General features: G+C 38.1%; 2 protein-coding genes across 6 annotated transcripts in view; one reads left to right on the top strand and one right to left on the bottom strand.

The window, feature by feature from the left end:
• The window catches only part of LOC121596139 (glutamate receptor ionotropic, NMDA 2B), a 253362-nt gene extending 247488 nt beyond the window's left edge, over positions 1–5874 (bottom strand). For 2 of the 3 annotated variants that reach the window (XM_041920819.1, XM_041920827.1), the window contains exon 1: positions 5701–5866. The gene's annotated coding sequence lies outside the window, so the exon portion shown is untranslated. Of the gene's footprint in view, positions 1–5700 lie in introns of all 3 variants that reach the window. The other variant, XM_041920836.1, reaches the window with a different exon arrangement.
• A 408-nt stretch (positions 5875–6282) lies between these two features.
• LOC121596202 (uncharacterized Golgi apparatus membrane protein-like protein CG5021) overlaps positions 6283–27026 on the top strand; it is a 67142-nt gene continuing 46398 nt past the window's right edge. For 2 of the 3 annotated variants that reach the window (XR_006005256.1, XM_041920952.1), the window contains exons 1-3: positions 6283–6562; positions 12246–12337; positions 12410–12767. Coding sequence is in view for 2 of the 3 variants with exons in the window: in XM_041920952.1 (XP_041776886.1) it covers positions 6542–6562; positions 12246–12337; positions 12410–12767 (471 nt within the window). In the remaining variant the exon portion in view is untranslated. Of the gene's footprint in view, positions 6563–12065; positions 12206–12245; positions 12338–12409; positions 12768–27026 lie in introns of those variants that run through there. The other variant, XM_041920943.1, reaches the window with a different exon arrangement.

Here is a 27026-nt window from a genome sequence, read left to right as displayed (position 1 = left end):
AGAGTGTCTTCGGGAGAAAGTAGAAAAGTATAAAAGGGATGGCCGCGGAGAACATAAGTCTCTTTCGAACAAGTACGGATTTTTTTGTAACATCACGAGCAATACACAAGTTAAGACGTTATAAGAAACCGCGCATTGTTTTAATCAAAACATTCGAACGAGCACTATTCCAGTTGCGGAAAGCAACATCCGCCCCTCCCCGGTGCTGGAGGAAAAAATCGCAAAGTGCGGGAAAAGGTTAATACGGCCGTACTAGCGGTTGAACATCGTGCCGAACACTGCGAAGGCGACAAGAAGGAAACGAAGGAAGGTGCCAAGATGGCCTCAAAGGGTAATACGAAGCGTTCGGTAGCAAGCATCACACGGTCAAGGCGGTGGTGCAAGCTTTATACATCGCAACACCGGTCAAGGAGGAATCAAAGACGGATAATTCGACTAACTCTGGAACGGCTTTTCCCGCACCAGCTATTGCTACCGGGAACGACCGGCGGCAGATAAGGTAGCAGGCAGGACAGTGATCAAATCGTCCAGAAAACTAAAAGTGCTGTAACGTACGAGAGTGTGAAACATGATGCTTAAAACCTGTACCTTTAACCCATTGATGCGGCGTGCTTTTCTTGCATTTGATTTGTCCGTTTGATTTGTGATTGTACAATACAATTTGTACTACAATGTTTCAATTCGTTTAAATATTAAAAACAAGCTGTGTGCTCTCTCTGAATGTCTCATTAATAACGGGTCAATGTTTCATTTTTATCTTGGATCCTTGGTATTTTGTTTCACAAGTTTCTATTCATCGGAAGGGCGTTATTATGACGTTAACGGTAATCGGTAATAGCTGCTGAATGGTGCTACTGTGGTGACACGATGGCGCCTTTTCAAAGACAGATAACCAGCAGTGAGCAGAATACAAGCCAGTAACGATCATCACCGAGACGATGCACTTAGACCATCGGTCGGCAAGCTTTTCAGACAAAGGGCCAAATTAAGTAAATGATCGAGTGCCGCGGGCCAGGAGAATGCGGTTTTTTATCATTGCGCTTAAATCATTTCAGTTTAAACTTTTTGAAACTTTTTAGGCATAATTGTCGTTTTTTCTGAAATTATATCATCCAAGCTTGGTTAAAAATTCAAGATACCTTCTTTAAAAACTAATAGTAATCTTTAATCATTTGAGAATCGGCAATAGATGGCCAATAAAATAATCAGTCAAAAATTAACAAAAAAGGATCAATATCGCTTCTTGAAGACCCCATCCTTCCACGCCGCAAAAAATATTGTGGATATTTCGGGGATGATACAAAAGTCGTAACGGCTAAACAAATATCGAAGCAAAGGTGAAGTCAGAAATTATTAAAATGCTTTATGGACAAGTCATGCCATGTCAGATAAATTGATAACTGATTCCTTATGAAAAAGCACTTTGACAATCGTTGAACTCATAAACAGCAACAGTGTGGAATCGTCGTTCTCGTTAAAACAACAGGGGTTTTTAAATGTTCGCTTTTGCTTTTAAATGCGATCGAAAATATCCCTAAAATAGTTTAAAGGGAAACCAACTGATTTGTGTCAAATTAAGAAGAACGAATGAAACAAAATAAAAAAATTATCGCGTGAAAATGTATGGAGCTATTTTACTATATTTATAGCATTGTATTGCATGTATTGCGTTGGCGAAAGTCAAATGCTCTCCCATCGCAAAGTCGCATGCAAAACTTTAAATAAATTTATTGCAACCAGGTTTTAGTGTATCTCATCAATATAAAATTTCGTATGCGATTTCCTTCATCCCGAATGTCTTATTGTCGTGTTGAAACAATGTTAAAATTACATAATAGTTGACGGTTGAAAATTGACAAATTTATGGGTTTATCAAGGGGTTATTTTCATCTGCTTTAACAAAACGTTATTTGCACTTTGAATAGTAGTATCCCATGAGACAAAAGACAACCTCACCTTGACACCTCTATCAGTCGAACCATGGCCATGGCCAAAAAAGGATACTACCCAAGCGAAATTTTTCGGGGATAACCCAAGTGACATTTGCTCGAAATTGTTTTACCATATCTGCTCGATTAGTACTCGATACGCCTGAAATTGTGGATTTGTGTGTGATCAAGTGTGTTGAAAGCGCCAAGATTTGGTTTGATCGTAAATTAGACGTTGCTCTATCGATGGACGACGCCGTCGAGCTCAGTTTTCATTCATAGCTATGGATTTTTGATGAAAAACAAAAACTAATTTTTTGTGACGTTATTCTATGAAAATGGGTATTATTTAAGTATATAATGGGTACATGACCGACTATAACGATAGGAAACATCATTTTCGAGCGAATCTAGAAGAAAGTAACGAAAAAGCCGCCTCACATTTGAATTTAAAGGACTTTTTCTAAATTCCCTTAAACTGGTGCAGTTTAAGGGAAGTTTAAGGATCCAGTTTAAGGGAATTTGCTCGAATTCCCGATTGTTCGTGCTATAAAATGTCAGTTGGGAATGAACACAAACTCATGCCATCCTTTTCTATTCATCAGCCCTACTCTCTCACACGTATCGATGAACTTTTACACATCTCTTTGTTAATTGTGCTATATTTGAAGGGTTTAAAAGTGAAAGATAACAACTCATGTTCATGAAGTAGTTGTGGTCAAATGTTATTGGTGTAGTGTTTGTACCATAGTCGACCTAAGTTCAATTCCATTTTTATTATGTTCATTAATGATTTTAAGTTTTCTTTTTTTAAAAAACATCCAGCTCCAATAAGTTCAGACCCTTTTACTCATTGTTAGAAATGCGTGTTTAACAGTCAATCTGTTATTTTTATTGTTTTATAAATTTATTTTGATTCATTTAGTATCAGTACCCCTTCATACAACAAAACCAGTAAATAGCACGATAATGAATAATGATATGGTGGCGCAACTGGCAAAGTGATTCGAAGTAGAACTAGCGATGTGGTTGGTAGCATCACGGATGATGCATGAGAATGAATGGGAGCATGAGGGGAGCGAGTAAATCCGAATGTACATTTCTATTTTTAGCTCTTTTTTGCATGGGTTCATCCTTCACGTGTGTTCACTATCCCCGAAAATGGTCTGTATTTCGTTGGTCTTTTCGGGGATAATTCGTTAACGAATTATTCCCGAAAAGACCAGCGAAAACCAGCGTGGTCGGGAGCTTGGGTAACCAACTTAGAAGTGTGCGCGAACAACGAATGACACCCCGTAGCGTCTTGAATTGATTCAGTACATAAGTTTGTCGTCGCATAAGAACGTTTCGGCGTTTTGGTCGCCAACATCTTGGGACTATTAGGCAACAATCAAAGCATTTAAAGAAAGCCCAGGTTCATTTTTGAGGTCCCAAAAGAAGCTAAAAATGAAGACATAGACCACTGCAAAGACCACTTGTACAGTGGCTACATTATTGTACAGTGGCGTTATCTGAGCCGGGAGATCGATGCAACCCGCCAAACAGGGAAATAGTACTTGGAAAACATGAAAACACATATCAGGAAGCAGAAATCGCGTCTACTGGTGTTCTAATTTTGGCAGAATTTCGAAATGGCACCCTAGTCCACAAGCTGGTATAACATCCGTCTCATGTATTCCATCGAATTTTTCTGGACCAGTATAATGCAAAAGCTCTACACTTACAATTTTGTCGTGATTACTGAAGATGCCCACAGAGATGTCTTCTTCCATCATGGCGAAAATTCCGGATAACTAATACGGACGTCAACCGAGGCGTAAACTCAAAAAGTTTATGCTTGATTTGTATGGGAGAGCGTAAACTTCCTGTCAAAAGATCTCAGGGTTGTATGGCTGAAATCCAGTTTACGCCAAAGTTTTCGCTTCGTGTGACGTCCGTATAATACGGACGTCACACGAAGCGTAAACTCAAAAAGTTTACGCTTCATTTGTATGGGAGAGCGTAAACTTCCTGACAAAAGATTATTAGGTTGTATGGCTGAAATTTAGTTTACGCCAAAGTTTACGCTTCGTGTGACGTCCGTATAACGAAAGGCAACTCGCAAAATCTTGGATTTATTTGTGCAAGTAAGGTTGCGTCGTCAACTTGTACGACTTAACAACATGCCCGTCATGGGTTCAAGCCCCAAATGGACCGTGCCACCATACGTAGGACTGACTATCCTGCTATGGGGGGAAATCAATAAGTCACTGAAAGCCAACCCCACAAGTGTGTTGGCAGGCCTTGACCGGCATCGGTTGTTGAGCCAAACAAGAAGAAGAAACGCGACGGGGATATTGATCTCGAGTTCAAACATACCGATCGATCCGTCATTCCATAGTCTTCTTCTTCTTTTGGCTCAACAACCGTTGTCGGTCAAAGCCTGCCATTCCATAGTACTTCAATTAAAGTTGAAAGAGTTCTTTGGCATAAAATGCTATTCTAAAAGATATTCAGTAATTTGTATACGAATAGTTTCTTCCCATCTTTCAAAATCAGTCAAAACCATTTGCGGGCCGGATTGAATGTTGCGGCAGGCCACATTTGGCCCGCGGGCCGGACCGACCACTGATCTAGACTGAAAATTGCAGGCTAGTTTTTTGTGTGGTTTTGTATGGTGTGTTTACATGATTTCAGCCTCCAACTGTCAAACTGTGTGTGTGTGTGTGTGTGTGTGTGTGTGTGTGTGTGTGTGTGTGGTGTGTGTGTGTGTGTGTGTGTGTGTGTGTGTGTGTGTGTGTGTGTGTGTGTGTGTTTTAATACATCTTTTACACACAATATCAAAGCCAAATTTTCATGTAACTTCATAACCTATTTCAAAAAGTTTCTTCTTATCTTTCCTTCGATTCCCATCAAATAATACATTTAATCGATGGAAATGTTTTTTACATGCATAATTTCGCGACAACTTTGCTTTGGTTTGGTTGGGTTCCGTTGTTTGGTCGGTCCGCATTAATAGCGTATTTCGTAGACAACCTGTGTATCATCATATTCATTTTACATACTAATATACAGAACCGACACCGTGTATAACCAATGTATTCGAACATCTTTGCAGTGGCGGATCTAACGGTAGACGGACTAGGCGGTCGCCTGGGGCCCCGTAGATCGCTAGTCTATAGTATGCCGTATGGACAGAGTACTAGCGACAAAGGCCCCCGGAATGATGGACGTTGCGGCCCCGAGGCTGGCGAATCATTTGCACCCCCCCCCCCTCACCCCCATCAGCAAAAATTTTAGAGCCAAAAATCGTAGGAGCCCCCGAAGGCATTTCAAGCTCACTGTAATCTCCCAACAGCAAGCTCATTGCAAGTACCAAAACAACCCCCCGCACCATTTACCATTTACAGGAGGCCTCAACTCTTCTTCCCGCCAAGGCCCCCGATACCCTTAATCCGCCACTGCATCTTTATGATTATAAATTTGATAAGATTATAAATATTTTATTTACAATAGATTGCTACAATGTAGGTGCATAGAATTACAAGTGACATGTTTTTATGCAAGCATTTACTAGGATATATGTCGTTTTTTGTTTACATTATTTTTATTTCACATTTGTATTGCTTCATGCAAAAAATCATGCAACAATTTCTTGGTCATTTTTTAATTTAAAGTATGTATTCTTGGAACTTTGGGGTCACCTGATGTCTCAACACACTCTCAGATATTTATTTTATGTTGTTGTTAAAACAATTATAAGGAAAATTTAATCAGATGAAAGCTATCTTACCTCTGCAAACTCTTGGCAAACACTTCTAGGTATTTAAACATTAATTATCAATTGTTTTGATTTGAGGCTTTATAGATTTTTATCGAAATTTTACGTTCACATGTCATTCATGTTTTCTTTCGTAGCACGGAAGTTAGATTTTGCGTAGTAGTTTACATGTGCGACCTATCATCAAAACGATTCCGAGCATGCGCATTAATAATTTGTTGAAGTGAATGGGAACAGCTCTTCCGAAAATGATTTTACGGCAAGTGGTGTTAAATTAGTCTACTCATTTTTCTATTTAGAGTAATTTTTGTTGACATCATGTGAGAGATTGTTTAAAGTTATTGCGAATATTTAATCTTCAGAAACAAATAGCTTATAGTCAAAATCGAGCAAATTTGACTTTGCACCTAGAAATTTCGTAGTAACTGAAAATAACGTCAAAACCCAAATAGAAAAATCATATGCGGCTGAGCCTTACCCATTCCCTACACCAAGGTTATTAGACTCTATACAGGTTATGACAAAAGCCTGTTTTGGCCGATTTCCAATAAAAAAATGAATGAAAAAATTTTGACAGACAAATTGGAATGGTTTGTTTACAATTGGACTGGTTTGTTTACAATTCGGCTGATTGCAACGGGATTGCTATCGAGCAATAGTACGATGTTTTAGGTTGAATTGTGTAAATCAAACTTTAATTATGTACTTTCTACTGAACCTGTGTCGAAAGAAGAGAAGAGCATCTGCTATAAATATTCGTTTGTTATCGGAATAAGACCCAACATGTACGAGTTGAACAATCGTTGTGTTGGAAAACGATCACATGGCATCAACTTAAGTTTGCTGTAAAATCATGTGTGTATCAGCAATACGGGTAAGCCGATAAAGAAGCGAATGAAGTAGCCAGATAGTGAGCATATGCTGGACGAAAAACGTATGCAACGGCTGGACACTAAAAAAGATTACATTTAGATTTACATCAAAACAGTCTCTAACAGCACGTGGTAATTTGATTCATATTTTAGTGAAATGAAAAAGACCTTTCCGTCCAACAGTCCTGTGATCATGGAGGGGGATGGAACCAAATTACCTTTCCTTCTAAAAAGCAAATTCGCTATTCGTGATGGTTGAGGAGTCGTTCTGGCTGTTACACTGTATCCGGTAGTACGAGGTTTAGCTCACCCCAGTTCAACGGGCGATATCCAGATCTATCCAGCTGGAACATAGTGTCCAGATGACCGACATGGACTGCTCCTCCGGCTATAGGAGTATAAGCTATAGGCTATAGTAGGAACAGGTCTGACACGCAAACTGGATGCAAGTGACCTCGTCATTTTTTATCTCAGCCCACTACAGTACAACCCCTTATAACGAGTTTTTCGTATAACGAACAAATTCAAATGCTTTACAATTATGTTACAAATACCCCTCTTAACGAGGAAAATCTCGCATCCGATCCGAGGTGTTTTGTATGATTATATTTTTTTATTTTTGATAGAAGCATATAGACCCTATCCACATTATTTCACTTTTCATACAATTCTTATGATAAAGAGTCTCGCGCATAACGAGTTTTTGTATAACGAGAGAGTCATTGGAACGGATTAAGCTCGTTTTGAGGGGTTCCACTGCATTGAGGTCCTATCTGACTTATCCGTCCTATGCACCTGGTGTGCGACAAATCGATAGCAATCGACGGCTTTCGTATGGCATGTTCGTGGAATGACGTGCGTGATTGCCCGGGTCGATGACCAGAGGATAGGAGAAAGAGATGAATATGAGAGTCACCGAGTAGAGCACTTGTCAAGGGAGAGTAGGGGTTAAGCCGGGGAGCAAATGTTGAACGGTCCTGTTGTAACAATTATAATTAGGAAATACAGGCGGTCCCCGAGATCCACGGTACCTCTTATACGCGGATTCGGAGATACGCGGTTTTCTAAATTTGACAATTCTTTGAGCAAATTTTACTGATTTGACTCATCAATTGTAAATTGCAAAAAAAATTTCGTTTTGATCGAATGTGAAGAACTATTTCAAAAGGTTTTTAACTATTATATTCAGTCAGACTCATATCAAATAATTCATAAAGTGACTAAAACCGCCCCCTACTTGCAAAATTACACGAAAATTAGTACTATTTTAGCTGGAAGTCACGAGATTCGACTTACGCGGAAATTCAAGTTACGCGGTATTTTGCGGCCGTTTTTGATCCCCATTAACCGTCTATCTCGGGGACCGCCTGTAAACTATAAGTATATTTGTGCTTATGCATAGTTGTTATTTAAGTTATTGTCCGCGGTTCTATGTTGGTTCGTTGCAGTCGTCATGTTCGAGACGATCGTCTATGCTGCCACTGTTGCCGTTTCAGTTCAAAGAAAACAAATGTTCATTCCGTTGTGGCTACAGCCTTATTCCTGTGGGGGTCGATAATTCATGTCACCTTGGGTGTAGCTTAAGCAGTGTTTTAGTAAGGACGAGGCCATGCCACACAAGCTTCTACTTTATCATCATCTCAGCACCGCAATTTCGAAGGAGGGATACGCAACATCACCGCTGCCGCAAGTTCGTCAGCACCGTCGCGGTCAAGCTCGAGTCAAGTGCAATAGCGGAACGAAAGTGATACCGGTAGCATTTGTTGCACCACATCATCACAGGTTCCATGTCCAACATCGTTAAAAGGGTGTCATCACAACGATACTCTTTCACTGAATTCTTCCACGTCCGTTCCACTTCGATTAAATAGAGGACGAGCTATCCCGAAACTTCCCACACGAGGTGCAGCATCCAGGACAGTATAATCACCCAGTTTGGACACTGCTGCTGGGCGGCATAAACCCTCGTCCACTAAAGCTGGGACTGCTATATCAAACCTGTAGAACAATTTAAACTGATGAGACAATCCGACGATATACAGGGCATATGCAATACTAACTCAGCAATAACCAATCCAACATAAAATTTGTATTCTATTCACGATATAACGAGTTAGGATGAAGAAAAATTGTAGTAGTAATTTCGTCGTCTGTAAACTTATTTATGTTGCTCATGCCAAGCAATAGCTGGCCGGCATCTATTTTGAAAGACAAATTGTAAACAAGGAATTAATCATGGTGACCCAAGGTGTGTTTATTTAGAAGGTGAATTATTAACGCGTTTGCCGGGCACCATCATTGAGTATTGTTATGTCAAATCGCATACAATTTTCTATACCCGCCTCCAGCCCTTCACGATTTTAATACCAGAGCACCAAGGACCGTAACGATATCAGGTCAAGTTATAAGCCCGTTTTGACAGCTAGGTGGAAGAAGAATCGACCAAGAAAACTGACAGTTTTCCGCGTTTGGCGAACGCTTCAAGTTCTCGAAGGAAAATTTCGATTTTAAATCACGGGCTGTGTTCTAATAAACTAAAATATTCACTCAAATTGATCTCCACCAAATATTGACCATGCAAAACGTAAACAATCCATCAATACATATACAAGCGGAAAACCATCTGTCAAAATCGGTGCCCAGGGGGGGGGGGGATCGCCAAAAGCGCTATAACTACACCTCATTATACATTCCACCTCGGGCTTCGTTATTACAGGGTTTTCCATTCCAATTAACAACTGTCCACAGTCAACTAGCAATCCTCGATTTGAAAAACACGATTGTCTACCACTTACAAACAAGTCAAGCCGTTTTGGTACACTGTCCATTTCAATTTCACAATTGTCGTCTTCGAAAACACACGTCAGATGCGGCACGGGTTGTTTTGGTTTTGCTGGAACGTGTATCACTTGTGTATAAGAATTGAACCATGCTGTAAACAGGTCTTGATTGAATATGAGAATATGGAAAAGTTGAGCAATATGGACATGCTAAGCAGTTTTATAATTTGGTTTTAGTTATTATTGGAGCGTTACAGTTATTAAGTTATTTTGGGACGTTGTAATTTTTTTTCATTTGCTACCAGTAAAAGCACTGATTAATGTACAAATTTTTGCATTGTATTAAAAATTAAAATATAGATAAAACTGCCTAACATGTCCATGTTGCTCAGCTTTCCCAACTTCAAGTGATACACGTTCCAGCCAAAACCAAAACAACCCGTGCCGCATCTGACGTGTGTTTTCGAAGACGACAATTGTGAAATTGAAATGGACAGTGTACCAAAAACGGCTTGACTTGTTTGTAAGTGGTAGACAATCGTGTTTTTCAAATCGAGGATTGCTAGTTGACTGTGGACAGTTGTTAATTGGAATGGAAAACCCTGTAAAATCATGAAGGGGTGGAGGGGGCTATAGAAAATTGTATGCGATTTGACATAACAATACTCAATAATGGTGCCCGGCAAACGCGTTAATAATTCACCTTCCTAATAAACACACCTTGATCAGGACCAGTCGTCCTCTCTCCGCATTACGTGAATTTGTTTATTTTTTTAGGGGAAAGCGGGGCAAAATGGGCATGTTAAGCAGTTTACTGAATATTCCTTTGAATATGCCACAAAACAAAATTTTTCTTTCATTATTGTATGCCTCCACCCTTTATCTATGGATTTCAATTGCCAATTAGAATGAAAACAACTTAAAACCATGAAAACAGTGCAAAATAAAAGTTGATGTTTTACGAGCAGTTATTTTGACACGCGGGCAAAATGGGCATATGTAAACAAACTGTGAAACGTCAAAACACTGGGGCAATATGGGCCACAACAACTGCGCTTAGGTAATGGTCTATGCTTTTGCGCACGTTTCGTCAAATGTATTTTCGTTCTATCTTTTGTTTTGCTGGTCAGGAAAGCCCTAAAAATTCTTCCAAAAATAAGTTATTCAAATTAAAACAGTTTTTACACGTTTAAATCTACAAAATCGAATCTTTTGAAGCTGTGTCTGTTATCATTATTGAGGCGACAAATACAACACCATAGTCTCACCAAGCGCCGTATGTCAAAAGCATCTGCCCATTTTGCCCCAAGCGTGACTGCCCATTTTGCCCCAAGTGGAGCATGTTTGTATTTTTGTTATATTAGTAAAAATACGCATTCAATCGCCTTACTTTCTTCAGACCATTGTACAGAAATATCATATCTTCTAAAATATATCATGTAAAACTTCAACGCATCCCTGTGACACTGGTTTAAACTTATTTTCCAAGTGCCAAAAATTACACCAATATGCTGCTAAACCTTATTTTGAATTTTTCTTGATTATTTGTTATGTAAGGGTTATGAAACTTATATGGTGTTCATAGAACACACTAATGAATACATTTTGAGCATTGGAAAGTATCTTTGTAGTCAAATAATGTTTAAATACAGGGTGCCCATTTTGCCCCACATGCCCATTTTGCCCCGCTTTCCCTTACCCATACCAAAGATAATGATAAAATATATATTCTGTTTGTGGCGTACATCACCGTCTTTAAGTTTCATTTGTGCGGACACAACAGATGAAAATTCTAGCAATTTTTAACGACTGTGGTTAATTTTTAACAACTGTTTATTTTAAACAATTTCTTTCGCGATGCCAGCTTATGTAACCCGGCGCTCTAGAAACAATAGAACACGACATCGAACATGAAAAATGTACAGTCTGTTTTCGAGTTACACGGTTCTCGACTTACGCGGATTCGGAGATACGCGGTTTTCTAAATTTGACAGATCAAATGTCAAATCGGTACAATTTACTTCAAGTTCGTTTTAATTGCATTTTGGTTAACAAATTGAAACCGCTTTAAAGCCAGTAATATCAAAATTTTCTGCACGAATCATATCAAATTAATGATTAAGTGTATAAAAGTACAAAATAAAAAAAAATCGAATAATCAATAGTATTTTAGTCAAAAAACGTGAAATTTGACAGACGCGGATTCGTCGGGAACGCAGAAACCGCGTAACTCGGGAATAGACTGTATAGGACTTCACATGTTCGATTTGTCGATCGAACATGTAAAATCCCATATATTTTTCATGTTCGATGTCGTTTACGATTGATGCTAGAGCGTCCCAATCATTTGTTGGGTTAAATTCCAAAGTACAATTTTCAGATCGACTTCAGAAAGGCCTCATGTGACCGCTGTGAACCAAATCTAAACTATCTCCTATAAATAAATGAAAGATGTTATTCTCTCATGCTACTCTGCATGGGACAGATTAGCTTTCATCTCCGACAACCCCCCCCCCCCCCGCCCAAACTTCAAAGCCTACCGAAAACTACCGAAAAAATCTTAAACTCCTACCGAGAACTACCGAAAAAATCTTTAACTCCTACCGAAAACTACCGATAATATTTTTATGCGCCTACCGAAAACCGCAAAAACAATCTGGCCACTCTGCTGACAGTGCACTATTTTATGGGTGGTCGAGTTGGATGTCGTGTTCGATTGGTGCCAGAGCGCCGTCTAACTTTCTCTATATTTTTTATGTTTACTCTTCGTGTGACGTGTTTATAAAATAAAGATGTTAATATGGAATAGTTAGGTTGCCTTGTACCATATTAGAACACCGTCAACCACCTATGGCTTCTTTTAGAGTATGTATGTGTATTGTTCCATTTATTTTTTGGTTTATAGTTTTTGTCATTTCAGGCCCCTTTGCTGAATGATGCCGAGATGTTCGATCAAGAAGATATTAATCGGGAAAATAAAGTTTCAAATCAGCTTTTGTAAGTCCATTCTCCGTTGATTAGCATGTTTCTGTTAAGAATATTGCAGATAACATGTTTCCTTTTTTTCAGGCATCCATATGTGACTCTGTTCCATGTTTTATTCCGAATGGCTGCTATTATTTCATATTTATTATGTGGTTGGTTTAGCGATAGTTTTATTTTTAGCTTTGTATTTGTTGTGTTGATGCTATCGGCCGATTTTTGGACAGTGAAAAACATAACTGGTCGCCTACTCGTTGGGCTGCGTTGGTGGAACTATGTAGATGACAAAGGTGTATCAAATTGGATTTTTGAGACAAAGTGTCAAAACTCATTCAACTTTAATTATGCTGATAAACAAATTTTCTGGATTACGCTCATAGCTTGTCCAATTGTATGGATGGGTTTCTTCGTCATTGCATTGTTTGGTTTGAAATTCAAATGGATGGTAAGTAATTTTCTTAATTTGATATCGCTTTTATCTTTTTTATATACTGGTATTCCCCGATGTACGTCACACTCAATATACGCGATTTCGCTGTACCAAGGACTGCAGGAACGAGGTCAAATTATGTAGAACCATTTGATAAGTACCCAAAAGTTCGCTACAGTTTGACATCTGAAAGCCCTTATCGATTCAAATTTTAATTATAATTTAAACTATAAATCGTGCATGTAATCGCAAGAAAATTATTAATTAGTTCATACGCCTGTTCTGATTTTCCTCTGAATCTATGATGCTATGGATCGCAATCAACTGCGTCTGAATCGTTTTCAGCTACGTTTGGATCGTTTTCAGCAACGTTTGGATCGCTCTCAGCTACCTTTGGATTTTGCGGTAGCTCGCGCAAATTGCATTGCAGCGCAATCGTTTATTTAGTGACCGCGGGACAAATCTGCATCCCAAGGAAAGCATTAAATATGTAATGAATGCATTCAACTGTAAAATCTAATCTTATTTTGTATGTGAAGCTTACATCACCATTCATACATTTTTTTTTAAATTCTTTGACCAAGTTTACCAAACAAACCAAATCTTCTTTTTGGCGTAACGACCTTCGTGGTCTTTCAGTCCTATTTCTGCATTCGAGATTTAGCCGGATATTCCTTCTTTTGATTGATTAAAAATGGGTTGTCAACACAAGTTCTCAATTGGGTTCAAACATTGAACAATATGAAATTGTTGCTTTTCAAGTCGTCTGTTATGAGGAGAATCGTGAGGTACGCCAAGCGGTCACTAAATAAATTTTGCGCCGTCACGAAGTTTGCGCGAGCTACCGCAAAATCCAACGGTAGCTGAGAGAGATCCAAACGTTGCTGAAAACGATCCAAACGTAGCTGAGAGCGATCCAAACGTTGCTGAAAACGATCCAAACGTAGCTGAAAACGATTCAGACGTAGTTGATTGCGATCCATAGCAACCGGATAAAGATTCAGAGGAATGTGAGAACAGGTGGAAATGTTACAGGAAAAGCGTATGCCTTTAGTACATTTACAGTAGAACGTCGATTATCCGGGGGCGGATTAACCGGCGGGCGGCTTAACCGTGCGCATAAATGTGACAGCTGTCCAAACATACGGCGAAAATTTGCAGCGATAGTCAAGTGGGCAACCAGTTTTTGTGCAGCTCTGTAGTGTCTAATGGTATTTTCAAAATTCATTTTTGTTCATGAACAGTTGTTAAATCTGTAGTTATTGATTATAATAATATTCTGCTAACTATTAATCGATCAATTCAAAGTGAATTAATCATAAAACTAGTGAATTATATAATTTTTACATGAATTTGACATTTCTTGGACGATTATCCGTGCAAATCGATTAACCGGCAACCGTCCGGTCCCGAGCTGCCCGGATAATCGACGTTCTACTGTATATGTTTAATACGGACGTCACACGAGGTGTAAACTCAAATAGTTTGATGAATTTTACCGTATTAATACACGATGCGCAATCTCAGATTGCGCATATATTCGTTTTATCAAAATATATGTCATTTGCCGTAGCAAACCCTGAGCTATAAACGTCATTTCCATACAATTTCAGATTGCGCCAAGATTGCGCATAAATTTTCAAGATTATATGTCCGAGATATATGATTTTTTTTTGACAGATAAATATATCAAACCGACCCGTTTGACAGATAAATATATGCGCAATCTGCGATTGCGCATCGTCTATTGCTACGGTTAAAAGGCTTTCTGCTGTCAAATCGCATCTAAGATGGACAAACAGATTTTGGCTAATATTTCACGTTTACGCATCGTGTGACGTCCGCATAAAGGTTTGATGAATTTTAAAAGGCTTTCTGCTGTCAAATCGCATCTAAGATGGACAAATCGATTTTGGCTAATATTTCACCTCGTTCCTACACAGTCTTTGCGCTGTATACGGTCGTCGCACGAAGCATAAACTCAAAAAGTTGACGCTTGATTTGTATGGGAGAGCGACATGTCAAAAGATTAAAGGATAGATTGTTGTATGCAAAATGGGTATAGGGACTAGGTGGGCTTATAGGTTTGGCGGGAAGGCCATATTGGACAAACGAATGACAGGAGGGGATTCGATTGTGATACGTAATTTTTCACCCACACTACTACACATCAACCAAAACAGCCATTGAAATTCACACGCATACATCAACAAATGATCGAATCCCCTCCTGTCATTTCGTTTTCATTTTTCTACAGCACGGCTATCAAATTGTTCGGGATAAACCCACCTGTATAATAAACCCACTTTGGTTGTATGGTAGAAATCCAGTTTGCGCTTAAGTTTACGCCTCGTGTGACGTCCGTATAATACGCTAGTTTCTAAATTTGACAGTTCTTTGAAATTTGTACTGATTTGACACCTAGAATATCAAATGCAAAATAAATTCCTTTTTGATCGAATTTTTAAAACCATTTTGAAAGGCATAAAATTGTAATCTGCTATTTTATTCAGAGCAATTAACTAATTTAATGGCTATAACCTATCACTTCAAGCAAAATCATTCGAAGCTTACCTACAATTTGACTGGAAACCTCGAAATTCGACTGACGCTAATACAGCTCCTACCAAAACTATATGGACAGTCATTTTTCGCGATTTGCGGTAAATCCATAAGAGGGGCCCTTCACGATTCTAGTCAGTTTTTTGTTTGGAGTTTGACAGTTGGAGGCTGAAATCATGTAAACACTCCATACAAAACCACACAAAACTAGCTTGCGATTTTCAGCCTAGATTATTCTAGCCTCAAAGCTAGAATTAGATTCGAGTGAATTACCTGCTCTAAAAAATGGAAAAATAATGTGGTGTTTACATTTATCCCAAGGTGCATTCAAGAGATCTGGTGATGGAATCTAGAATCAGAGTGTATGTAGTCCAGGTGGTCTCATAGCATGTTTTTTATTACCACATTTGAACATCATTTTTTTGACAGAACGGGTAAAATTTTTTGCCTATACAAATTTTCAGGAGCCTTGACGAATACACAAAACACTCTTAACATCTTCATTCAGAAGCAGAAGCAATCAGTCTTATAAATTCATACACCTTGGGATAAACCCACCCGTATATTCTACCCCTTTCTTTTGCTCGAAACCTGTTATACAATGCAAACAGCTGACAGGTTGAAATTTCAGCCTACGAACTTAAAACGGAAAGGGCCCCAGAGATAGATAAAAACAGTGAATGTATGAGTTTTGCAGAATACTGTTTCACGTCTTCGGCCGAAAATACACGGACCGGAATTTCGCGGCCGCGGAATTCCGCCTGCTGTCAAATCCATATACAAACTGTGAACGGCATCTTTCACGAACTGTCATATCCATACATTTTTCAGCAAGCGGAATTCCGCGGCCGCGAAATGTGGCCGCGGCGCGTGTATTTTTGGGATTCGAATTTTTTTTTTAACTTTTTACAACGTTTTAAACACGACTTATTATGAAAAAACAAATTTATGGTCATACCATAACAATAAAGACATTTCGAAAAACAAGTTTTTGTGCTAACTAACGCATTTAAAAATCTTTCAAAAATATAAATACAGTGGAGTGCCGTTTATCCGGGTACCTTTTATCCGGCTGTCCGTTCATCCGTGCTGTTGAGAATTGACAGTTCAATACAAAGGTGACATTGCATTATGAGCAGGATATTTGATAAAGGGGTTATAGGAGCACATTGTCATAACAAAACACTATAATGCATGGCAAATTTCAAATATTCTCATTGGAAAAGCATGAAGTTAATAAAAACTGGGTTATTTTATCAAAAAATAAAAAAAAAAGTTCTGTGGAGTTCGCCTGTTCAAATTAAGTGAATTGGAAAGGACAGCTTTTTCTCATCACTTGAGGTCTGCGATATTAAGGGGAAATTAGGGTCTCAAGTAGATAGTAAGAGAGCTTAGAAGATAACGGGAGAGTCGGGCAGGACACGCATAATGAGCGCGAGAAATGCGTAGCCTCGCGAGAGTGCGTAGGTGTGTGAGAAAGGACAGGTGCGCGAGAAGGAATAGGCGCGCGAGCGTAAGGCGAGAGAGAGAGAGAGAGAGAAGGTATAAAAAGGAGCATCCGATCGGATAAGCTCTCTTTCTGAATACTCCGGTATACCGCGACAAAAACTGCGCACGATTAAAGACAATAAAGTGAATGTAATTGTAGAAACTTACAGTTCCAAAACTTAATCAGGAATTGGTGATAAAATATATCATTTGACTCATTATCCGTGTTATTCGCATATCCGGGCGAGGTCAAGTCCCGGATAAAGGCGCTATACTGTAGCATATTCAAGAAATGTTTATTAGAAAAATATTTAATCGATTTTAAGAAAATGTGTTAATAACTTTAATAGCCGTTAATAGCCGGTCCCATGGTACAGTCGTCAACTCGTACGGCTTAACAACATGCCCGTCATGGGTTCAAGCCCAAATAGACCGTGCCGCCATACGTAGGACTGACTATCCTGCTATGGGGGGGAAATCAATAAGTCACTGAAAGCCAACCCACAAGTGTGTTGGCAGGCCTTGACCGGCATCGGTTGTTGAGCCAAAGAAGAAGAAGAAGAAGGTCGACATTGAGTAAAATTCGAATAATCTGTCATTCGATGCAATTGCTAAATTTTTGTGATACTTTCTAGCGATTAGGCATGACTCATGCAGTACAAACTCTAGTGTTTGACTTTGCTTCGCAGAAGTTATGGGTATTTTAAATTTTCCCAGCGCTTTGTAATAATTGTGATTGTATATCACGAGCTCAATAAATTCATTTTTTTCATTAATTTTTGATTTCATTTTCATCATTTTAGTTGTATCAGATGGCCTGTCTGTTTCATACATGTTTGTTGGATTATATTCTTCTATTATGTCTTCCTTTTTCTTTTCTTTGTTTTCTACAACGTTGTTTTTCTTTATCATAGCTCTAGTATTTACCATTAAGATAGGATTTGATATATCTGATTTATTTTTAGGAATTGATGCTTTAAGCTCATCAGAATCAGTTATAATTCTGGATAAAGCATCTGCTACTACGTTGGTTTTACCTGCTAAAAATTCTATTTTAAAATCAAATTCTTCTAAATCTTGTCTCATTCTTGTTAGTTTAGATGTTGGGTTTTTCATACCAAACAGGTATACTAATGGTCTATGATCTGTTTTTACGGTGAATTTTCTGCCGTATAGGTATGGTTTGAAATAATTGATTGCCCAGTGAATTGCTGTAAGTTCCTTTTCTATGATAGGCTTATTCTTTTCTCCTTGCGTGAAGCTTTGCTTGCATACGCGATTGGGTGATCTTTTCCATCTGTGATTTGAGAAAGAACTGCTCCACATGCGACATCTGAAGCATCAGTTGTTAGTATGAATTCTTTAGTAAAATCCGGATACTTCAAGACTGCTGGAGACAAAAGGCTTTCTTTTATACTATTAAATGCTGTTTTGCATTCATCTGTCCAAATAAACTTGACATTTTTCTTAATTAGGTTATTTAAGGGTTTAGCAATTTTGGCAAAATTCTGTACAAATTTATTATTATTATTATTATTATTATTTATTTAATCTTCAACGGGCCGTATGGCCTAATTAAGATGTAACAGTTCAATTGAGAAAAAAAATACATAGCAAAAATAAGATTTACATCGCAATTCACTGCGGCCACGGCAAAAGCCGGAGACGTTCCTTGAAGCACTGAGTTGAGATATCGAAGTCGAAGCAATCCGAGACAGTGTTGAAGACAGCCGACATGCGGAACATAGGGTCAGACCGACCAGCACTGGAACGGGGTTGAGCGAGCCGTAGAGTTTCTCTAGACCTAAGTGTTCGGGATGGTGCATAGATATCGACTCGATGCAACAAAGGCGATGAGTCGATAGAGCCATTTAGCAATCCAGCGATGAAAGAGCACTGTGCATTGCGTCTTCTAACCGAAAGAGGTTCAAGGCCTAGAAGACGGCACCGCGCAGCATACGGAGGAAGATTATTGCGATCCTGCCAGGGAAGTAGGCGTAGGGCATATCTCGTGAGCTTACGTTGAATCGCCTCAAGTCGAGCAATTGAAGAAGCGGTAGTTGGGCTCCAGACTACGCACGAATATTCCAGAACCGAACGAACGATGCAGTTGTACACAGCTTTAATGCACATGGGGTTACGGAATTCATTAGTTGTCCGGATAACCACGCCAAGTAATTGATTTCCTCTGGCTACAACGTCATCGATATGCTGTTTAAAGTTCAAACTAGAGTCAAGCAGAACGCCCAGGTCTTTGGCATGATTCTGTCGATTAACTGCAGTGCCGTCCATGAAGTAGGTCCCAGTCACTGGGCTCCTGCATCGACTAAAAGACACACAGTAGCATTTCTCGATGCAGATAGTCAGTCCATTACGCTTGCACCACGAACAGAAAATTTCGATGCAGTCTTGCAGGAATGTACAATCGCCTGTGTTGTGAATAGGCGAGAAAATTTTTGCGTCGTCGGCAAACAGACTGATACTGTCGGGAGGTAAAGCCAGGGTAACATCGTTGATAAACAATATGAAGAGAAGCGGGCCAATATTGCTTCCTTGTGGCACACCCGAGCTGCTGACTATTTCTTTGGACATGTGCTTATCAATTTTCACGGTGTATGTGCGATTAGTTAGGTAAGACTTAAGCCACTGTACGAGCGAGCTGGGAACTCCTAGCTTGTCGAGTTTAGCGAGAAGAATTGCGTGCGGAAGAGAGTCGAATGCTGCTTTCAGATCTGTATAAATTGCATCGACTTGAGCTCCGGCATCAATTTGATTAGTGCAATAGGTTACAAATTCAACCAGGTTCGTGGTAGTCGACTTTTTTGGCACGAATCCATGTTGATACGGGCTTAGGTAGCTGCGGCATGCATGTAGCAGATGTTTGTATATCACTAGTTCGAACACCTTACGATTTACGATAATAATTACAAAATGCAACGAATCTTCGTACTTCATCTGCATTTTTGGGTATGGGAAAGTTTCTAATTGTTTCAAACTTAGAATCGTCTGGGTATATAGTTATCGATAAAGCGATAGCAATTTTTATTGTTGTAATGATCCGAACACAAGTACCTCTGATTTGCAACTGACTCGCCGTTAGTGTGTTAGGATCAGCCGCGCACGCATCTAATGATGTTCACATCCACTATCACAATCCTAATGTGTCACTCGACGAGGATGTTAACTGTGACTGTGCGGATGGCGTACATGTATGCGTGCAATCTTACAGTGCACCGACGTGAAGAACGTAGGCAATTCCCCAGCCAAGGGCAGGTGTGCCTCATGTACATATCTTCTCGGGGGGGGGGGGGGGGGGGTGTCGACACTATGATCATCGTTATGGGGAGGATACCATTGAATTAGATTTAGTTGTGCTTTATCGCTTTAACACAAAATTAAAAAAAAAAATAATTTTTTTTTCGTAAACGTTATAATGTTTCATATTCTTAAACCTATTGTTAGTAATTAAGTAAGTTATGTTTCCTTTTCACTTTAGCCTTATGAATCTTTTTCCCTTGATCGTTTATAAACGTTACTTTTCTATCTTCTAATATTTTACATTCTTTATATCTTTCTTGATGCTTAAGATTATTCCTATTTCGAGTGTATACAATTTCTCCTTGTTCCAATTTTATTGGATCTTCTCTGTTGCTGTTTTTTTTAGTTAATTCTTTTTCTTTCCTGCTAATCATGTTTTGCCGATATTCTGCATACATTTGCTCTTTTAACTGAATCATTTCAGTAATATCTGTTGGAACAGGGCTTGTACTCTTAAACCCTCGAAATAATTCATTCGGTGTTAATTTTGTTTCCGAATGTATTGAGTCATTGTAAATAGAAATAGCTAAATTCATTTTTGTGGTCTCCGAAAAATCCTTAGTGGTTTCCTTGTTGGACAAAATATTGTGAAGCTCTCTTAATGTTCTGTGAACTATCTCAACTGTACCATTTGATGAAGACTGAGCTACGCTGGTATGATGGTACTGTATGTGATTTTCTTCAAGAAAAGATTTTAATAAGGATGAAGTAAATGCAGCCTCTTGATCCAATATTAATAACTCTGGTTTTCCTACTAATGCCATAAATGTAGACATACCTTTTATAATATGTACAGTATTGCGAGTTCGGATAGGTATTGCTATAGCAAGTCTAGAAAAACGGTCACAGAAGGTGAGGTAGTGTTTATCTTTGATGATAAAGATATCTGTATGCACGATTTCTAGAGGCTTTGAAGGTGTGTCCGTTAATTCAAATTTGATTTTATACGGGTGTCTGTCGTATTTCGATTTCTGACATAAACGACAAACTTTAATGTACTGAGATACTTTTTGTTTTAAATTTGGGAAAAATTATGTTCTTTTTATGTGGTTTACTGACTCGAGAATTCCTCGGTGGCTTGAATCGTGATAAGATTGTATTATTTGATCCTGCTCCGAGTCATCAGGAACATCAACTAGTAGTGATTGTGTATACAAAATTTTAAGCGATTTTGCTCTTGCATAATATTTTTTATAAAGTTCTTGTAGCGAGCAAAGAATATCTGTATTACAATAAATACCATTTATGCATTTAGGACTTGTAAACTCTTTCAGGATATTTAGCAAAACTGGTTGCGTGAAATCTGTTTTTTCGATAATAGTCCTGTTATAGTTTGGAAACAATGTGAGAAACTCTTGACTTTCGGAATTTGTTTTTCTTAGGATTATCTGATTTCTGAATTCGTTTAACGGCTTCTCAGTACTTTGTATGTAATCGTTATCATCGGAATCTGCTGAATGCTGTGTCATTGTACTTTCTGATAAATTTATATTTGATTCTGGATTAATTCTTGATAGTGAATCAGCATTGTTATTTAATATTCCTTTTTTATATTTAATATCAAATTCAAATTCCTCCAATTCAAGTTTCCAACGTAACAGTTTTCGATTTAAATCGTTTTTTTGTCGAAGCCAAAGCAACGGTTTATGATCCGTTCGAATTTCAAATTTAGTGCCATATACGTAAGGCCTAAAATGTTTGATGGCAAAGATGATGGCTAAAAGCTCTTTTTCTGTTGCGGAATATCTGCATTCGGTGTCATTTAGAGTCCGAGAAGCGTACGCAATTGGATGTTCTTTTCCGTCCTCAAATTTTTGAGAAATAACAGCACCCAGCGCATAATCGCTTGCATCTGTTTCCATTATAAATTTTTTGGTAAAATCTGGGTATTTCAGTATTGGATCAGTTATTAACAACTGTTTGCATTCATTGAAACAATTTAGATAATTTTCATCAATTATATTTTGGAATCCTTTTTTAAGCAATTAGTTAATGGTTTAGTAAGTTTTGCGAAATCTCTAATAAATTTACGATAGTAGCCTAAAATTCCAAGAAAGGCTTTTATTTGTGTGGTAGTTTTAGGTATTGGCCAGTTCAATATTTTATCTATTTTTACTGGATTAGGCCTAATTCCTGCTTCAGTTACAATGTGACCCAAAAACTCACATTCTTTCCTAAGGAACTCACATTTGTTAATTTCTATTTTTAAATTAGCAGTTGTTAATCTAGAAAGTACTTTATTTAAATTTTCTAAGTGCTGTTGAAGAGAACTGCCAAAAACAATGATATCATCTAAGTACACTAAACAGCACGTACCAATTAATTCGTTAAGAATGGCGTTCATTGCCCTCTGAAACGTAGATGGAGCGTTTTTAAGCCCAAAAGGCATGCGAATGAATTCGAAGTGACCTTTATCAGTATTGAATGCAGTTTTCGGTCTATCTTTTTCTTTGACTTCGATTTGATGAAATCCCGACTTGAGGTCTAACGTAGTAAAGTATACACTACGACCAAGCTTATCTAAAATCTCCTCAATGTTCGGGATGGGGAATTTATCGCTGATCGTCTTCTCGTTCAATTTGCGATAATCAACTACGATTCTCCATCTCTTTTTACCAGTACAATCAGGTTTTTTTGGCACAACACATATTGGTGATGTCCACGGTGACAAAGAATGCTGAATTATACCGTCCACAAGCATTTCGTTAATTTGTTTATCTACCTCTGCTTTGTGTATGTGAGGGTATCTGTACGATTTACTATGGACCGGAATTTCATCTGTAGTATCTATTCTGTGTTTTACGTTGCTAGTACATGAAAGTTTATGACCCGTTGTGTGTATAACGGAGATATGTTTGTGCAATATTTTTAAAAAATCGGTCTTTTCTTCAGAATTGAAATGATCAATTCTAATAATTTTTTCTAGATCCGAATCTGACATTGTTTCTGAAAATATTTCCATGTTATTAACCTCAACAGTTGCTTCCACTGCTAAAGAAGTAGCTGGTTTGGTCCAATAAAATTCAGCTTTTTGTCCAAAATTGCTAGCAAGAGCTGTGATGTATCCATTTTCAGCTTCATACAAACCAGAAGGTATGACCACATCACTAATCCTAATATCTCTTGGCAAAAATACGCTTCCATTGTATTGGGCAACAGGAACTTTAATATGCCTTACAGTGTGTGCGTGAACTGTCTGCTTATCGCGACCCATTTTTCGGATACACAAATCTATCGTTGTATTGGGGAAGATCAGCTTGTTGTTTTTGCAATCTAGAATTGCTTCTAATTTTGATAAGCTTTCGTACCCTAATATGCCATCAAAATAATCATGGAATTTATAAAGGTAGAATTTTGTGTTTGTATCAAAAATATTACAAGTGAATTTTTGTTCGTCTTGTGCTTGCCAATGGTGTTTGTTATTGTAACTGTGTTACATTTATGGATTGTAGAATCACTCACCATTTCAGGTGAAATGAAATTTTTATTGGACCCGCTGTCAACTAAAATTTTAGCAATTTTATTTCCTATTTGTAATGAAACGTAAGGCAAACCATTTATAGCATTTACCTCGGATCTAATTGCACGGAAGCCATTTGAAAATTTGCCGACTCTAACTCGTTCTCTTCGTTATCGCAATCACTATCACCGTCCTCAGCAGTGTGTGCGAATATTTTATCGCGTGATCGCATTGACTGATCGATCTCCATTGGTATGGGTTTTTGTTTGTGCGAAAAAGTATTCTTTACACTACCACTGCTAGGATGATTGGAATTACCCGTTTTCGGAACAAAAGGTGTAGGTTTGCTCTTATTGAACGCATTAGAATTTTCAGTTATTTTTTTCGTTTGTTCTGAATTCTGGAACTTGCACAAAAACGAGTAGGCTGTTTCTAAATCTTCTGGTTTCGCAGCTTGCATATATCCAAAGTATTGCTTACTGAGCCCCTTTATGAATGCTGCCAAACACTCCTGGTCTATAAAATCGTTAATCGCTTGCCAACTGTTGCGATACAAATCTTTTTGTTTCGCTAACGCTTTCATATTATGTGCAATCTCTTTTGTTCGCTTATAGTACACATGTATGGATTCATCCATCTTCATGGTCCAAAGCTGCGTTTGATAAGTAGCCATGTCTCTCTTGTCGCCAAACGAATTTGTCAAAATTTCGACAATCTCTTCAATGTGGTCGGATTGCCGTTAACACAAAGAGTGTCGCGTGCCTTGCCTTCTATTTTATTTATTACGGCCTGAACATACATTTCGTAAACTTGCACGGAGACGATTGGTTTAAACATATTTAATATTTTTTGCGCAGTGGCAATCCATGATATTAAATGTTTCTTATTACCATCAAACGTTGGGATGGTTTTCAAAGGATCTGGTATCCTAAACATATCATTTTGGAATCTAACCGAAGGTTCGGTAGGAACAAAACTATTGTGTTGTTGTTGCTGCTGCTGCAGTCTTTGAGAAAGTTCGTCATTTTGTTCTTGAAGCACGGTTAAACGTTCTTCCATGGCTGCAAAATTCCCTATGAGAGTTTGCAAATCGACTTGGTTCATTTTTCTATCACACGAAAGAGCTTTCACTTTTGGCAAAGGATTAAATCTAGGCATAAGCGTTTAACAAAACAGCTTACCTCAAATGGGAAATAGGTACGGTGCCTATTCTCTGGATTAAAATCCGCTAAGTGTTTTGTTTTTTTTTCTATTTACCTGGGTACCACCACAAATCGTCCACGTATCGGGAGATGGTAAAAACCGGATGATGCCACAAAATAAACGGCAGGACACTGCACTAATCACTTCAAGTGAAGAAGAAAAAAATGCACTTAGGAATGGCCCGAACGGCTGCGCCAGTTATGGATAAAGCGATAGCAATTTTTATTGTTGTAATGATCCGAACACAAGTACCTCTGATTTGCAACTGACTCGCCGTTAGTGTGTTAGGATCAGCCGCGCACGCATCTAATGATGTTCACATCCACTATCACAATCCTAATGTGTCACTAGACGAGGATGTTAACTGTGACTGTGCGGATGGCGTACATGTATGCGTGCAATCTTACAGTGCACCGACGTGAAGAACGTAGGCAATTCCCCAGCCAAGGGCAGGTGTGCCTCATGTACATATCTATATACCTTTGTCTGTTATCTTATGACCTAAAAAAGTAACTTCTGTTTTGAAAAATGAACATTTTTCTGGATTTAATTTTAAATTGTAAGACCTTAACCTATCAAAAACCTTAACTATGTTACTGATGTGCTGCCGTGCACTGCAGCCAGTAACAATTATATCGTCTATATATACAAATGCTAGCTCAGGAGTTAATCCTGCCATAGCGATAGCCATCATGCGTTGAAAGCTGTTGGGGCTAATGTTTAAACCGAACGGCATACGTTTAAATTGGTAATGGCCTGATCTGGTTGAAAAAGCTGTAAATTTTCTTGAATCATTTTCTAAAGGTATTTGATGGAATCCTGACATGAGATCAAGGGTGCTAAAATATTTTGCTCTCCCTAGCTGATCTAATATTGTATCAATTCTTGGCAATGGAAATTTATCTGGTATAACCTTTTTGTTCAGCTGCCTGAAATCTACTACAAGTCTCCATTTTTTGTTATCATCCGTTGATTTCTTTGGAACCAATAATATAGGTGAGTTATATGGGGAGACTGAGTGTTCAATTATGTCATTCTTAAGCATTTTGTCTACCTGATTTTGTATTTCATCAGCCTGTGAGTATATTTGTTTATAATTTGGTATATACGTAGGAATATTATCCTTTAATTCAATTTTCTGAGGGTAAAAGTTATTTGTAGTAATTGGATCACCCTCTACGCAAAATATATCGTTATATTCAGTTACAATTTTCTTCAAATTATAAATTTCCGTAGTGGGAATTTATCTACTTTAATTTTTTGTAATAGATTTTGCAATCTATTATTATTAATTTCTCCTACTTTGTTATTCACTTGTTTCACTTCATAATTTGCTAATGGTTCTGTAATGGGTTTTAATTCTGCGTTTGTTATGTAAATATTTCTCTGCCTTGTATTGATGAATTTAATTAACTGATCATCCTTTGAAATAATAGTGCTACCACAGAATACTCCTGGTTGAATTTCTTGTGCGAAGACTATGGTATCTTCTGTAATGTTTGGAAGGTATACTTTACGTACCACTTCACTTCTGATTGGTAAAATAAATCCTTTTCCATCATCTTCTTCGATGTTGTGTTGAATTTCTACACCCTGACACGTGAATGTAAGCATTTCTAAATGATAATTAATTGAACATCTGTATAGTTTGTAAAAGTCTCTTCCTAATATGCCATCTGCTCCTATGTTGAATTCATCTGGAACTAATACAAAATCGTGTTCCAATTCTAGATTGTTGAAATATATAGTGCATGTTGTACTTCCTTTGAATAAATTGGTGTGTTAGATATCCCTGTTAATGATATTGAATCTGAACGTATTGAGCCATGATTTTTCTTTAACTTGCTAGCTTTGAATAAAGAAATTGATGCTCCTGTATCAACTAGTAATATTGATGTTTCATTATTTACAATGCTCAATCTAATCTTTATATAATCAACTCCATTTAGCTCTAATGAGTAAATTGATCTAGGGTTTGAGTTGACTCCTGTTAGTCTAAAAAAATATTTTCCTCCACTTCCTGTATCTGAGCTGTAGTATGGTATATGTTTCGTTGTTGTTGCCCTGTTTCTCCATTTGTTATTGCCCTTAGGTTTTTGTTTGGTCTGTTCTGATTACCATTGTAGTTGGAGTTGTATCTTTCATTATTGTATCCCTGAATAAATCTGTTGTTATAGCGAATATTATTTCGCTGATTGTTCTTGTAGTTGCTATTGTTATTATTTCGATTATTGAAGCTATTA

This window comes from Anopheles merus, chromosome X, assembly GCF_017562075.2.
Source record: "Anopheles merus strain MAF chromosome X, AmerM5.1, whole genome shotgun sequence".
Lineage (NCBI taxonomy): Eukaryota > Metazoa > Arthropoda > Insecta > Diptera > Culicidae > Anopheles > Anopheles merus.
This window is presented reverse-complemented; position numbering and strand designations above follow the sequence as displayed.